The following is a 14242-nucleotide window of genomic DNA, read 5'->3' on the forward strand; positions in this document are numbered from 1 at the left end:
GTAATGTTGATGTAAGATGTAGTTGATGTAGTATCACATCTTTACATGGTCATTATTGTGGTCATTATTACATATTTTTTTTTTAATTAATAAACCACACACCACTAAAACCATCTTGGAAATAAAGTTTTTAAATGGCAACATATCTGTTACTGATGATGTCTGAGCTGATGATGTTGACAAATGACATTTACGACATGTGACATTGACAAAGGTAGGAAAACAACAGCTGTAAAATAAATAATTTGGAGGTTATAAAACAAAGAGGATATAATCACTACGTTTTAAAAATTGTTATGAATTGGCTGTAAATGAAAACGTATTGATATTGAATGATATGCACCTTATTTTGAATTGAAATCAATTAAACTTTAGATGGTCTTGTTAAATGCTAAACAGCATTAAATATGATTGTAAAAATGTGGATATTTAAAAGTGCTTATAATTTTAATAATGCATTTGTCAGGAATATTTCCTACCGATATTTTAGTAGTAAAACCAGAAACATTTTAAAATTAAGTGATCGTGGCATGTATCAAGATATATTTCCGAATACGTCTGTGTAAGTTTTACTTTCTTCCGGTTTCGATATAGTCTCATGGATAATTGTTTAATGTTGTGCCCTGTTTTAGATCAGAAATATTGAACCTACTCAATAAGTCTCCGCAGTGTGTATATGCAGGATTCGATCCCACTGCGAACAGCCTTCATGTGGGGAATCTACTAGTCATTATTAATTTATTACACTGGCAGCGGGGAGGACATAATGCAATTGCCTTGGTAAAAAAAATTGTTTCGTATTAAGAATCATTTAATAATAACAATATTTCATTTAAGCGAATACTATATTTTTGTTTTCTTTCCTGTTTATAGTTTGTGCAAATGACCAGCGGTTTTTTCAATGTTAATAAATTTATTATTGTAAAAGTACTTCATTTACAGTTAGGGGGAGCAACAGGACACATAGGAGACCCAAGTGGTAAGAGTACTGACCGTGTAGCATTGCAAAGCAATATTATTCAAGAAAATATTGAATGTCTGAAAAAGAATCTGGAGGTTGTTTTTGAAAATCACAAAAAATATATTTGGTCAGAAGATTCAAACAAACTTAAACCTTTAAGGTGTGTTTATTGTTTCACAATATTATTGTTTTGTTTTTTTTTTAAGATTTTTATTTTAATCTGTATTTTGTTTTAGAGTTGTAAACAATGAAGCTTGGTACAGGAATATTGATTCAATTCAGTTTGTTAGTGATATTGGAAGGAATTTCCGAATGGGAACAATGCTTTTAAAACAAAGTGTTCAAAATAGGATAAATTCAGAAGTTGGAATGAGCTTTACTGAATTTTCTTATCAAATATTTCAAGCTTACGACTGGCTGCATTTATTGAAGGAATATGATTGCAAATTTCAGGTAAAAAAATAAACAATAGCATAATTATTATATGAGTACTTTATAATATTTGTCTTTTAAATCATATTTTTCATATTGTCTAGATTGGTGGTAGTGATCAAATGGGAAATATTAGTGCTGGTCATGAACTCATCAGCCGTATGACAAAACAGAATGTCTATGGTAAGTTCCTCCCTTTTATCATATCTTCAATAACTCTCCTCACATTAAGAGAACTAATTATTATTAATATTTGAATTTTCTATCAATTTAGGTTTAACACTACCATTAGTAACAACAGAAGAGGGGGATAAATTTGGAAAATCAGCAGGAAATGCAATATGGTTGGATCCAAACAAAACCAGTCCATACAGTTTATATCAATTTTTCATCAGGACCAAAGACTCTGAAGTTGAAAAGCTATTGAAACTGTTCACATTCTATAGTTTAGGAGAAATTAAAGATATAATGTTTAAGCATAAAGAGCATCCAGAGCAGAGATATCCCCAACAGTGTTTAGCTGAGCAGTTAACTATTTTAGTTCATGGAGGTAAGTCTTTAGTTAAAAAGTTTTTTTTACCAAGTCTGTTTTTGGTTAATTAACAAGTGTTTTCATATTTTACATTTTTATTTATTTGCTAGTTTTATTGAAAATTTATATCTCATTTATAACTTGTGTATTTTATTGAATCAAAAAAAAATATACTGGACCATTTGACAAGTTGAGCATTTCTTGTTTAAATTCTTTTTGTAAGACCTATTTGTCTTTTTAATTGATAATACTTGTGCACTTTACATTATAATGTTAAGTGTTAACTAAACCATTTGCAGAGGAAGGACTAGTCAGGGCTCGTAAGGCTACAGAAGCAATCTACAATAAGGACGTCAACTCTTTAGTCGCACTTAGTTCTACAGAACTAGAGCAAGTGTTCGATGGAGCGCCCGTGTCTAGGTTGATGTTAAGACCGGGAATCACTGTGCTTGAACTTGGCTTGCAAGCTAAATGTTTTCCCACTGAAAGTAAGTATGGTCATTTGGACTGATTTTAGACTTAAAGTTCATTGAAGTAAGAGCTATTTTCAAATGTCAACGGATTATGTAGTTTTAATTCCTACAAAATTATATATATTCAAAATTAGATCTTAATGCAATTATATATTTTTTGTATAGCAATTTTAGTTTCAAACAGAGATAGAGATTTGTTTTATAGAGACACTAAAAAATAATGATTTTTACTTATAATTGATATAAAAATTCTATTATTTTCCAGGTGATGCTTTAAGAATCATTCAAGCTGGTGGTTTTTATATTAACCATCAAAAAATAAAGAATATAAACGAAGTGATTACAGAGTCCGCGCACATACTACCCAATCTCATCTCATTGCTGCGGGTCGGCAAAAAGAATCATTATATTGTTAAATGGACTACATAGTTAAAACTTTATATAGGATTGTAAATAAAAATTAGCTTAAAATTTTGTGATTTTATTATTCCTTACAACAGAAGCTTGTATACTTGCAGTATATATTAATAAAATGCATATCACATAAAGAACTTCGTAAATACTACATAACATATATTAGCCTACAATAATATTCACTGCAGCGTGGCCAATATAACTAATGCACTGTCGAGTCAAAATATAAAAATATGGCTGCTAATAATACAACATAGTTTGTGCGCTCGCCTTCCGCCGCGAGACCTCGGACCAATCTCTAATATCACAAAGATTAACTGCAACATAACCTATATCATACAAGATAAGCATCATCATATCGTCCAATACGTAAGCTAAATTGACGTGTGATATGTTCGTAGAATATTATTACAGCGCTGACTGACAATAGCAATAGAGAAATCTCCGATACGTCCCGATACAATCCTAATTCTTAGTTTAATAAAAGCAATACAAATTGTAATCGACGATTTTATCACATCTATCCATCTAATAAAATAATGATTCGCAATACAAAAATAAATTATTCGCAAAGTAATATATAACTGTACTTTAGTCTTTATGAAAGCCATCCGTGTAAAAATAGTAGAGGGCATCAGTCTCATACGATATAAATATTGCCATCGTACCGAGCGACGGTCGCGTAACTTATAAACTTTAAGGCCCGTCGGGCGATTATTTTACGTGTATCAGCACGGGATCTACATCTCGATTTGGACGATTGCACCTTCGCTTAACTGGACGAGGGTATAACACTAGGGAGAGGGGGAGGGGAGGACTAGAGGTCGGTGCTCTCGCAGTGCGGCGGTGCGTGCGGCGGCGGCGGCGCGGGCACGAGCGGGCGCGGCGGCCGGCCCCGCGCGCCGCCCTCCGTGATGCTGCCCTCCGACTGCGACAGCTGCCGGCTCGCGCCCAGCCGCCCGCCCTCCTCCAGCTCCGCGTCCTTGCCGCCCGAGCTGTGCGTGCGCTGCACCGTGGCGCGCGCCTCGCCCTCCGCCGCCCCCACCTCCCCCGCAGCTCCCACCTGGATCACGGTCGGGTGCTGCTTGTCCACCGTGTACATGTGCGTGCGCTCGAGCACGGTGGGCGCCTCGGCGGGGTCGGTGAGCGAGGCGCGCTGGCCGCGGAAGCTCTGCGGGCGCAGCGTGGCGGGCCGCTCGGGCACGGCGGGCTTGTGGCGCAGCTGCACCTCGCCGTCGGGCTCCGCGGCGGTGCTGGCGGCGGGCACGATGGTGCGCGGCGCGGCCACGGGCCGGGGCGGCGGCTGCCCGCTCGGCTTCGGGATCTGTATCCTGCCCGGTTTATCCGCCGGCCTCTCGGCGCCGAGCGACGCCGGCCCGCTGATCGTATCCCCTATTATTTTCATTCTGCCGACAACCCCGGTCTGCGCCGTCACATTTTTGACGACGAGCGTCGATTCTTTGTCGTTCTTATCGATAGGTTTAAAGTCGAATTTATCCTTGTCGAACTCGAGGCTCTGCCGCCGGGTGTCGGTCAGGTTCTCCCGGCTGCTGCTCCGGTTGGCTTCCTCTTTGAGAGCTTTGTTCTGTCTATATGTTGATCTGTTGATTGTTTGCACTCCCGTGATCACTTTCCCCGTTTCAGAGATGACCGGCCGCGGCGGTTTCGCCGGCTTTTCGTTCTCTTTTGTGACGTTAATTTGCTCCTTCGCGGGCTCGTTGACTTGAGTTTGTGCTTCGACTTTTTTGTTCTTATCGGGAGTAAAGTTAGGGGGAACCGGCGCCAGAGGTTTATTTTTTCGCCTTAATATCGGTTTCGGGCTCCCGTGGGGTGGACTAGATTGATCAGACAGCGAGCTGTTCGATTGTGCTTTTTTCATATCGTTTTCTAACAATATTAAACTAGTATCGTGGCTGTTGCTTCGAGAGTGGCGGCCGGGGCCGTCGACGGTAGATTTTTGTGATATTTGATTGTTGTAGTCGTAGAGCGATTTACTCATGCTATTGTAGTCTCCGTTGGACTGTTCCTGATTAAGTACGACAGTTTGGTTATATCCTTGTACGAAGTTGGGAATGAACCCATAGTCGCCTTCACCCGGAAGCAAGTCCTCTTTAGTGAAAGATATGAAGAAGTTGAGCTCATCCTTGAAGAACCAGTCTGCGTGCTTAATGAGTAACTCGACGACACAGTTCACCGCTGTAGTTATGTTCATGTCGAAAGTGCTCTCATCTGCGGCCCATAAAAGGTTCGGTGCGATAACAATCGCCAAATTCGATGGCGTCATTTTGTTTGTGCTTTGATTTTGTGTCAAGGCAGACAAAAATTTTATAAGATACCTAAGGTTTTGGAAATTAGCATCGGGTAGTAAGTGTATAGCTTCCCAGAGAGAATTGAGCCTCGCTTGTTCTGTGGGTTGTCGCGAGGCGAGAATGAAGTTTTCGTAAAGTCGATAGGTCAGCAAGGGTTCGGGTAATTCTCGTAGATAACACTTAAGAACGGACGCAACTACATGCATGTCTTTGTAGTCCTGCGGTAACGGTACGTTAAAGAGACCCGCATCCAGCGATAACTTCAATCTTCTAACTTTCGATGTACCTAAACAATAAATAACAGTTAATGGTTTTTATAACAGCTAGTACTTGTTTGATAATAACATTGGTGCCGAGCGTAATTGCAAAAAAATTGCTTTGTTATAACCTTGCTCTTGACATATTTTCGAGGTCAAATGAATTTTGCTTAATTTCACTTTTCGTTCAATATTTACTATTTTCAATGCATAATCAATTTCATATTAATAGATGTTATGTATTACCAAAAAAACTTACATTTACTATACTAAAAAATAAAAATAATTACAATATTATTAAAAATCTTACCTCCAGCAATTCGAAACAATCCTTCCTCATTCAAAGCGAGCTCGTGTAACGTGCACACGCATATTTCTATGGGGAATGCTATCGTTCGTGACGTCACACGCAAGTGCTCTTCCAACGGATAGCCAAACACTGGTTTCACTGAACTGTCATCTGAAAAGTAAATTGATATGTATAACTTTTATTTGTTGTTTCATTTATTTTTATCTAGTATACCGCGCGCATCTTCGCCCGTGTTGTAGAAAACAAATTACATACCTAAACTCTTCAAAAATCAATCTTTTAAAAAGCCCATCAAAATTTGTTACGTAATTTTAAAGATCTAAGCATACAGACAACAGCGACTTTGTTTTATACTATGCAGTGATTTGTATTTATTTAAATTGTATATCAAAATCAGGACTGGATTCTAGCTAGGTCATGGGACTGGAGTAAAACGAGCATTTGGATGATATTTTTTAACCTGTGAGGATCACAGATTTAAAATTATCAGGCTTCAATACTTGAAGACCTTCTAAATACATATATCATTGAGTGATGATACATTTTTCTGATTTGTGTTTAATAAACATTGATTATTATCACTGTTATGAAAATTGTAGTATGCAATTCGTCACATCCCATTCACACGCACTCAAGTACGCCAACGCAATTATAAAAATATATAACCAATAATTACAATTATTAGTATTTTCCGATTCAATTTAAAATAAAAAAAAAGAAACGATAAGTGGGTAATGGATTTCATAGATAATTTATTCTTCTACTATAGGTACATTTAATAAACATATCCAAAAATAAAACGTATGCAAATAGGAAAATATTTATGTTGATATAGCATACATAATTCCATTCTATTAATGAGAAATATATGTTAATCGAAAAATTTCTCTATTTTTTGTATGCGTTTATTGTTTTTAAGAGCTTTGAACTTCTATCTATCGGTCAATTTGAATTTTGGTCTACTAATGCTAGGCGTCCATTAGAGGCGGATCGGGCCGGGCCGCATCGCAACGGGCCGTCTCTAATGGACGCGCTGTTTGCTCCTGCGTCCACCTGTACGCCTAGGCGGATTTTATCTAACAGACGCTCGCCGCTTACATCCGCCTGCCTGCGTCCACTAGACGGGTCGGGGCGGGCCGGGCCGCAGCGCACCGCCGGCAGAAATCCGCCTGCGAAGCGATATCCGCCAATGCGTTGGGGCCCGCCCCGACCCGATCCGTCGCTAATGGACGATGTTTCATACAAAACATAGGCCGGCGTATTTTTGCGTTGCGATGCGGCCCGGCCCGATCCGCCTAGTGGACGCCAGCCATAAGACCACAACAAATCAGTATTCGTAGTGCAAAAGTGATGTTCTCTGTTGATTTTAAATTGCATTTTTTTTAAGTTATGTTTTTATCAGAGGTTAAGTATAAAAGAACAAAAAAAAAACATTTATTACAATTGAACAATATTTATCTGGTAATAAAAAAAAATCTTAACTATGTAATCGTACTCGTAATACGTCAGTATCAAAGATGAAAACTAAGTAATACTCCAATTAAATAAGCAATAATAATTATATCATTTTGTATTTTATTCTTTGAAAATGTTTAGGTGTGATTTGAAAAAACACGCTTATCTTTTAGTACATCCATCTACACTATCTTTAGTGCTGACTCATCAATGTACCAGACTGTGTTCTCTCAGAGAATTTAAATCGAAATACATACGAATCATAACTAGGTTCGTTAGGTCAACCTAATAGTGGGTACATACGTACGCACATGCTCGATAAACTTGCTCGATCTCGAGCAAGTACGAACGTGTGTACCATGCAAGTCTCAAGACAAATGCTCGAAGCCAACCATTTCAATCCAACAACTTCGATTCGAGCAAGATTCAAACCTCCATAATTTTTGCTCGATGTTCGAAGCAATCTTGTTTGTACGTGTAGCTGCGACTTCGAGCATGTCAGTCGTGAGCGAGTGATTAATCGAAAAGGTTGTGCGTACGCAGCTGAAATGTCGGACTTTCGAGCGTTTACTCGTGATTTTGTGGAACAATTTATAAACATGTATCGAGAAGAAGAGTGTATATAAATAAATAGTATCTCATCCGTAAATAGTTACGAAACTCTTTAGGTTCTAGCTCTTTTATCGAATTAACATGACTGTGCCGTTCTCTTCTTTGTAACATTGGCCTTACCCAACGTCGTCGCCTTTTTCGCGTCAGTTTTCCCCGAGAGTAAATGTAGCAGGCGATTCCCACCAAACACAACAACGTATCGTCCATTGCTCGAAGAGTTTCAACGCACACTGAACATGATCTTCGCGCAAGCTTTTACGTGTAGACGCGAGTTCAAGCATGTCTGTGCTATAGCTTTGTTCGAAGAGACTTGCTCGACTAGCAAGTACGTACGTGTGTACCCACCATAAGAGCAGACTGTGCTGGCGTCGTTGATTGCCTGTGTGCTCATCAACTTAGATTAACTTGCTAAACGAATCGTTTAGTGGTCGCGTTCATTGTTATTTGTTACGCTTTCATCAAGGGTGTTAACTTTTGTAATCTCTTGATTACGCAGTGATATCTTATCTAATATTTAATTGTACTTTTTATTGACTTTCAAAACAAAATGTATTTGTTGTCCCTTGATGTGGAGTTCAAGATTTTTATAGAGGACATTATATTCTGCGGTATATTTTATGTATTACATATTATCAATTATAATAGTTTGCGTTGATTGCATTGCATTTTTACCAATATTTTTTTTTTGTCTTCTAATGTTTATATTTTGTGGTATTGAGCTATTTTAATAAAATTATAAACAGACGTTCGAACTGGTGCGACCGGACCACCGTACTCGTGCGGTGCGATCGACTCGCCACACGACCGCACCGCACCTAGGGTTGCCAGTATTTGATTTAAGGGTTAACAGCATCAAAAATACGAGTTTTAGTTATTTTTTACGGGAGATAATTAAAACAGCAATGTTAAATAGAGAAAATTTATTTTTGACATTTATATTTGCTGTTGGAAGAAACAGCTTTTAATAGCTCTTCATTTTCTAAAGCGAATGTATAAAAATCTTTGCACGATAATTTAAAATTACATTTAATTAATTTGCAGCTTCGCCTTTACAGTTTCAATATTCAATCGGTTTCGGCTATCCGTCCAGGCATTGCCGCACAAAGAAAATATTCTTTGTTTAAAAATTATGATTAAATTTACGATTTAAAAAAAAACATTTAAAATATTGGAATTTTCGCGGCCGACTGAGCTAAATAAATTCGTATAAAAAAATAGATACACTAGTGACTAGATAATTTATAACGTTGCTAATATATGAAGTGATTAAAGGCGCAAATTATCCCTTTTTGAAATTTTCGATATTGTCGATGATAGAGGCGAAAGTATTGTAATTTTTACTGATTTTCGTTTTTATTTTTTTATATTATATGCAGGCGTTAGTAGAAGCTCTGTTTAGTACCAAAAGAAACCTTGAACTGAGTTCTACATGTGACAAAAATACCACATTCTAGCCACGAAGTTATTACGAGATATAGATTTTCAAAGAATGTCAGGGTTGTCCCTAGTAAACAAAATTATATATATCATCTATCTATTACCAAGTTTTTGTTTATGTTTTAGTCGTTAGTTATAGTCTATATTTCAATATATTATTATAGGTACTAGGTACTTAATCCTTATATGTAATAAATTAACGGAACAAAAAAAATATCTTAGATTTATAGATTTTCAAAGAATGTCAGGGTTGTCCCTAGTAAACAAAATTATATATATCATCTATCTATTACTTACTATTATTTTAGTCGTTAGTTATAGTCGATATTTCAATATATTATTATATGTAGGTACATAATCTTTATATGTAATAAATTACTTGAACAAAAAAAATATCTTAGATTTATAAGACAATTCAATAATATCAAATTAATACAAATTAATCTCCTTTTTTTGTGAATATTTCGAGCATTGATCATAGTAATCTCATTAAAAGTCAAACCGAATTCCTTGAAAATCTATTTCTCGTAATAAATGCGTGGTTAGAATGTTGTATTTTTTTCACATGTATACCTCAGTTCAAGGCTTCTTTTGGTACAAGTACTACTACAAGTTACAACCATTGAAAAGAAGAAAACGAAGAGAAAAGAATGGGCAAAATTATATTTAAAAGACAGGGATTCATTCAGACATATGCAGTCATATCATAAATCTTTGTAGAGTTCTAAAATTTATATTATTAATCTTTTTTCAGTATTAGCCACGTCATCCGACGCCATCGCCATTGATAACGATCGACCGACGTCCGTTTTGTTTGGCGGTAGAACTATGACTAAAGCTGTAATAAGTATATAGTCTATGACTAATGCGCTGTCCGGTGCGATCGCCCGTCCACACGCGCGAATTTGGTACGGTCCGCACCAAGTTCGGATGAAAAAACCATCGAACCAACCGTACCGTCAATAATAATAATTATGTCCGGCGGACCACTGTACACACGATCGAATATGGTCCGGAGCGCACCAAGGTCACGGTGCGGTCCGTACCAAATTCGAACGTCTGTTTATAACTTAAGAAAACACGAGAAAATCGGTAATAGCCGACATAAACATAATAACAGTTAACACTGTTTTGATTTGAATGGATAAATGTTTCAACTGTTGTTAAATCAATGTCGAGTTTCTTATTTAGACATTTCGACACGGCGAATCGTTGAATGAAAGAGAATTAGCTACTTAACTGGCCGAGTGACTAGTACATGATGCAATGGGTCAGGGGTAGGTCACAAGCTTATCCATTTACTATGATAACAGAAGATATAACTCCTGTTAGAAGCTAATCGTATTATCAGATTGAATACTAGTTAAATACAAATAAGTATTAACTATAATGAAGATAAACTAATGTCAACATTGTATGTTTCAACGAAAGTGACATTGCCGCAGTTAATATGTTAACAGACATAGAGCTTCACAGTGGAAGGACATTTTAATATACAGTTAAGGGCCGATTTTTCAATGCTTGGATAAAACTTATTCGTCGAATAATGTATGAAACTACCATTTTAAAAACGTATTCTAATTGCCCGTATTTGACAGTTTACGTGACATTTTAATATTATCGTGTAATACTTTATTGGACGGATAAGTTTTATCCAAGCATTGAAAAATCGGGCCTAAATAAAATAAGATAATTACTTAATATACAGAATATATACTTCTATACTAATATTATAAAGCTGAAGAGTTTGTTTGTTTGTTTGAACGCGCTAATAGCAGGAACTACTGGTCTGATTTCAAAAATTCTTTTGGTGTTAGATAGCCCATATATTGACGAAGGCTTTAGGCAATATCATTACGCTAAGACCAACAGGAGCGGAGCCACGGGTGAAACCGCGAAGCGCAGTTAGTATATTATGAACCTATTAATCTACTATATAAAAATAAGTCGGGTTTTCCTTCCTGACGCTATAACTCCAGAACGCACGAACCGATTTCCACTGTTTTGCATTCGTTGGAAAGGTTTCGGGCTCCGTGAGGTTTATAGCAAAGAAAAGGTGCCTCTGGTGGCGAAACGGAGTTCGCCGGGTTTGCAAGTTTCAAAATAAAATAAACCATTCAATAAAAATCCACTTACTTATAAACCTCTCAAGCTCTGGGACTGTGTCTTGCAGCGAATGCAACGCCGACTCATGGTAGGCCCTTTGCAGCTTAACATATTGCAATAATGTATGTGCTAGTTGTGCTTCCTTAGCGACGAGCGCAAACATGTCCGCCGCGAGTGCATCCCGAGCTGATTCCACTTTATTCCCTGCTTCTTCAAGCTCTTCTCTAGCTGCTATAAATTTTGACGGATTCTCCTCTTTCTGTCGTTCTAAATGCTGTAAAATGGTGGAATCATAATGAAATGGCCTCATGAATTAATTTGAATGAATAAATGAATATTTCAGGACAATTTTCACACACGGCACGATCTGATTAATTAATTTAGTTGTAATAATCAGGAGGAAGGAAAACAAGTTAGTGATAAAAAATATGTTAAATAAGAACATAATATTTTTTTTATATCCTTTTAAAGTACTTAATGTGTTTAACTCAATATTTTTTGTAGGTAATAGCCATTCTATGCCACCTACTAAAAGGTGGTATTTTTATCCATTCTCACTGACAACCAAACCAATCATACATCTCTGTCTGTCTGTTACTCAATCACGCCTAAACTACTGAACCAATTACCATGAAATTTGGTATGGAGATATTTTGATACCCGAGAAAGGACATAGGCTACCTTTTATTGCGAAATATGTACCACGGGCGACAGACCTCTAGTTCTAAATAAAAATTCCTAAAGAGCTTAAATAAAAACGTATTCTTACAATGTTTTGAGAAATATAGATACCAAATACATATTATATTATAGTTTGAAATATTAATGAATTCCAAAAATAGAATACATTTAACTACTCACTTCTTATAATATTTTAAAGTGACTAATATTGAAAACATGACATAAAGATAATGCACATAATATGTAAGGCAAAAAAAAGTCATAAACAAAAACATGTGAATTCCTATAAAATGTACACTATCAGTGGTTCGGATGTAGATAACAGAGATATGTTTTGTTATATAACAACAAATCTCACACCTATTTATTAGGTATAAATATAATCCTTACTTCAAACTAGGTTAATTCAAATCTTTATTATTACACCAAATAACAACAAAGCAAATTAAGATTATCAAATATGCTAATGTGCATTAATTAAAAATGTGTTTCCCTAATTAATATATTTGTTTATTTTTCTCATAAACTATACTGAATTGGTGACTCATTATTATCAATAATTTTTTGTTACACATTATCAATACAATATGTAATTGTAAATAATTATAGTATTTATCGGAAGTATCCCTGTTCAAAATAAATTTGAATAAATAGGCTTTACTACTTTAATAAATTTGAATAAATAGGCTTAACTTACTCAACTTTCTAAATAGCAAACTTTATTTTTAACATAATTAGTTCATCATTGACTAAAAATAGGTATAAATAGGACTCTGAGAATAATTTATCACAAAAACTCACATTATATCGACTTAAGGCTGATTCCTTTTCACTCATCAATCTGTTAAGTTGTTTCTTAGCTTTCATAATAGCCGGTAGGTCTGTATCGCTTATAGCCATAAGCGGGGCACACACGAGCTGCTCAACTTTTAATTCATGCTCTGCTATTTCATTTGCTAGAAATTTTTCTGTTTTACCTGTGGAAGATGGAAAAATATGATGCAAACCTTTCTAATCACAATAATAAATTAGGACCTGTAACTTTTTTTTTACAATTTAATAACATAGACTGAATTAGAATAAATATGCCATTCTATGTTTTAAAATGTTTACTGCAATTTATGAAAATACTAACTAACAAGGAATTATTATAATATTACGATGATCTTACCACATTCATGCAAAATGAATTTTAGGATGCTATCATCATCGTCATAGTTACTAGCTTCTAACATAGATAGGCCTAATAAATATTCTGGTAGCTTCTTCAATCTCTTCTCTCTAGCTGCAGGGTCTTGACCCTGAGTGTTACCAGCACCAGTTGCAAGCCTCTTGCTAACCAATTGTAATGCATTTCTTAGATGTTCCACCTTTTTATCAGCTGTTAGTAATTCGTCTGGTAGAGTTTCACCCTTGCCAGACCTGTAATTATGAAAAATGTTAGGGAAAATCTTCGCCAAAATTATTTATGTATACATTCTAATAAATTTACACTTTTTGTTTACATTTATTAAGAGAATACAGTTCGCAATGACTTTTTATTTCAATGTTACTAAAATCTTCTTTTGTATCGTATTCTTTGTTAGTAATCTAAAAAATCAACTCAGTTAATTATTTGTCCGAATCTTATCTGATATACGTTGATAATACCTTGAAAATGTTTGGTCAGCTAGTTGCTTCACTCTGTAAAATTGTTTCTTCATTTTTCCCCAATTTGAATTATTTTTCTATATTATTCAGAAGGTCATTGGACTAAGATTACTACAGTTAAATCAAGATATCGCCGAAAAGAACGTAACTAATGTCAGCACGCCAATGAGATCATCTTCACATTCTATAACATCACTACGTACATCACTGTACACTATACTTGATAAATCCAATAAGGCACTACATTTCACTTATTTTATTTAGAATAATTCACAACGCCATAGAAACCACTATTTCTTTTTTCATTAAAAGGCGATCAAGCCAATAGCACTACTGAATTCAGGAATGAATCAGAAAAATAAAAAGCACAGCACAGATAAAATAAAATACCAAATAGGTACTTTACAAAAAAACTCTATTGGTGTTGCTATATAAAAAAAAGAATTGGGCTACAGATTATATAATATAAAACTCGGATTATGAGTTAGGTCGCCAGAAAATACATGTCGGAAATATTTCCGTGGAGAATACGAATATTGTACTCACTGTAATTTAATAACTGTTCGGTATTATAAATTTGTGAAATAAAAATTATAAATTTAAGTACATTGTA

General features: G+C 35.7%; 2 protein-coding genes across 2 annotated transcripts; one reads left to right on the forward strand and one right to left on the reverse strand.

Annotated features, from left to right (window-relative positions):
• The first annotated feature begins 287 nt into the window (after positions 1-287).
• On the forward strand, positions 288-2849 carry TyrRS-m (Tyrosine--tRNA ligase, mitochondrial). Its single transcript, XM_090104527.1, has 8 exons — positions 288-562; positions 633-780; positions 943-1121; positions 1198-1414; positions 1498-1576; positions 1668-1943; positions 2225-2413; positions 2664-2849. Exons 1-8 carry the CDS (start codon positions 408-410, stop codon positions 2825-2827), a joined length of 1407 nt encoding a protein of 468 aa, XP_089960653.1. The 5' UTR covers positions 288-407; the 3' UTR covers positions 2828-2849.
• A 14-nt stretch (positions 2850-2863) lies between these two features.
• Positions 2864-14010, reverse strand: LOC149906408 (rho GTPase-activating protein 44-like). Its single transcript, XM_090104526.1, has 6 exons — positions 13630-14010; positions 13151-13401; positions 12781-12956; positions 11329-11572; positions 5689-5838; positions 2864-5407 (listed from the first exon to the last, which is right to left on the reverse strand). Exons 1-6 carry the CDS (start codon positions 13680-13682, stop codon positions 3630-3632), a joined length of 2652 nt encoding a protein of 883 aa, XP_089960652.1. The 5' UTR covers positions 13683-14010; the 3' UTR covers positions 2864-3629.
• Positions 14011-14242: the final 232 nt, after the last annotated feature.

Source organism: Colias eurytheme, chromosome 8 (assembly GCF_061535395.1).
Source record: "Colias eurytheme isolate Ceu_HAF_F1 chromosome 8, ilColEury1 Martin Lab GWU primary, whole genome shotgun sequence".
Taxonomy (NCBI): domain Eukaryota; kingdom Metazoa; phylum Arthropoda; class Insecta; order Lepidoptera; family Pieridae; genus Colias; species Colias eurytheme.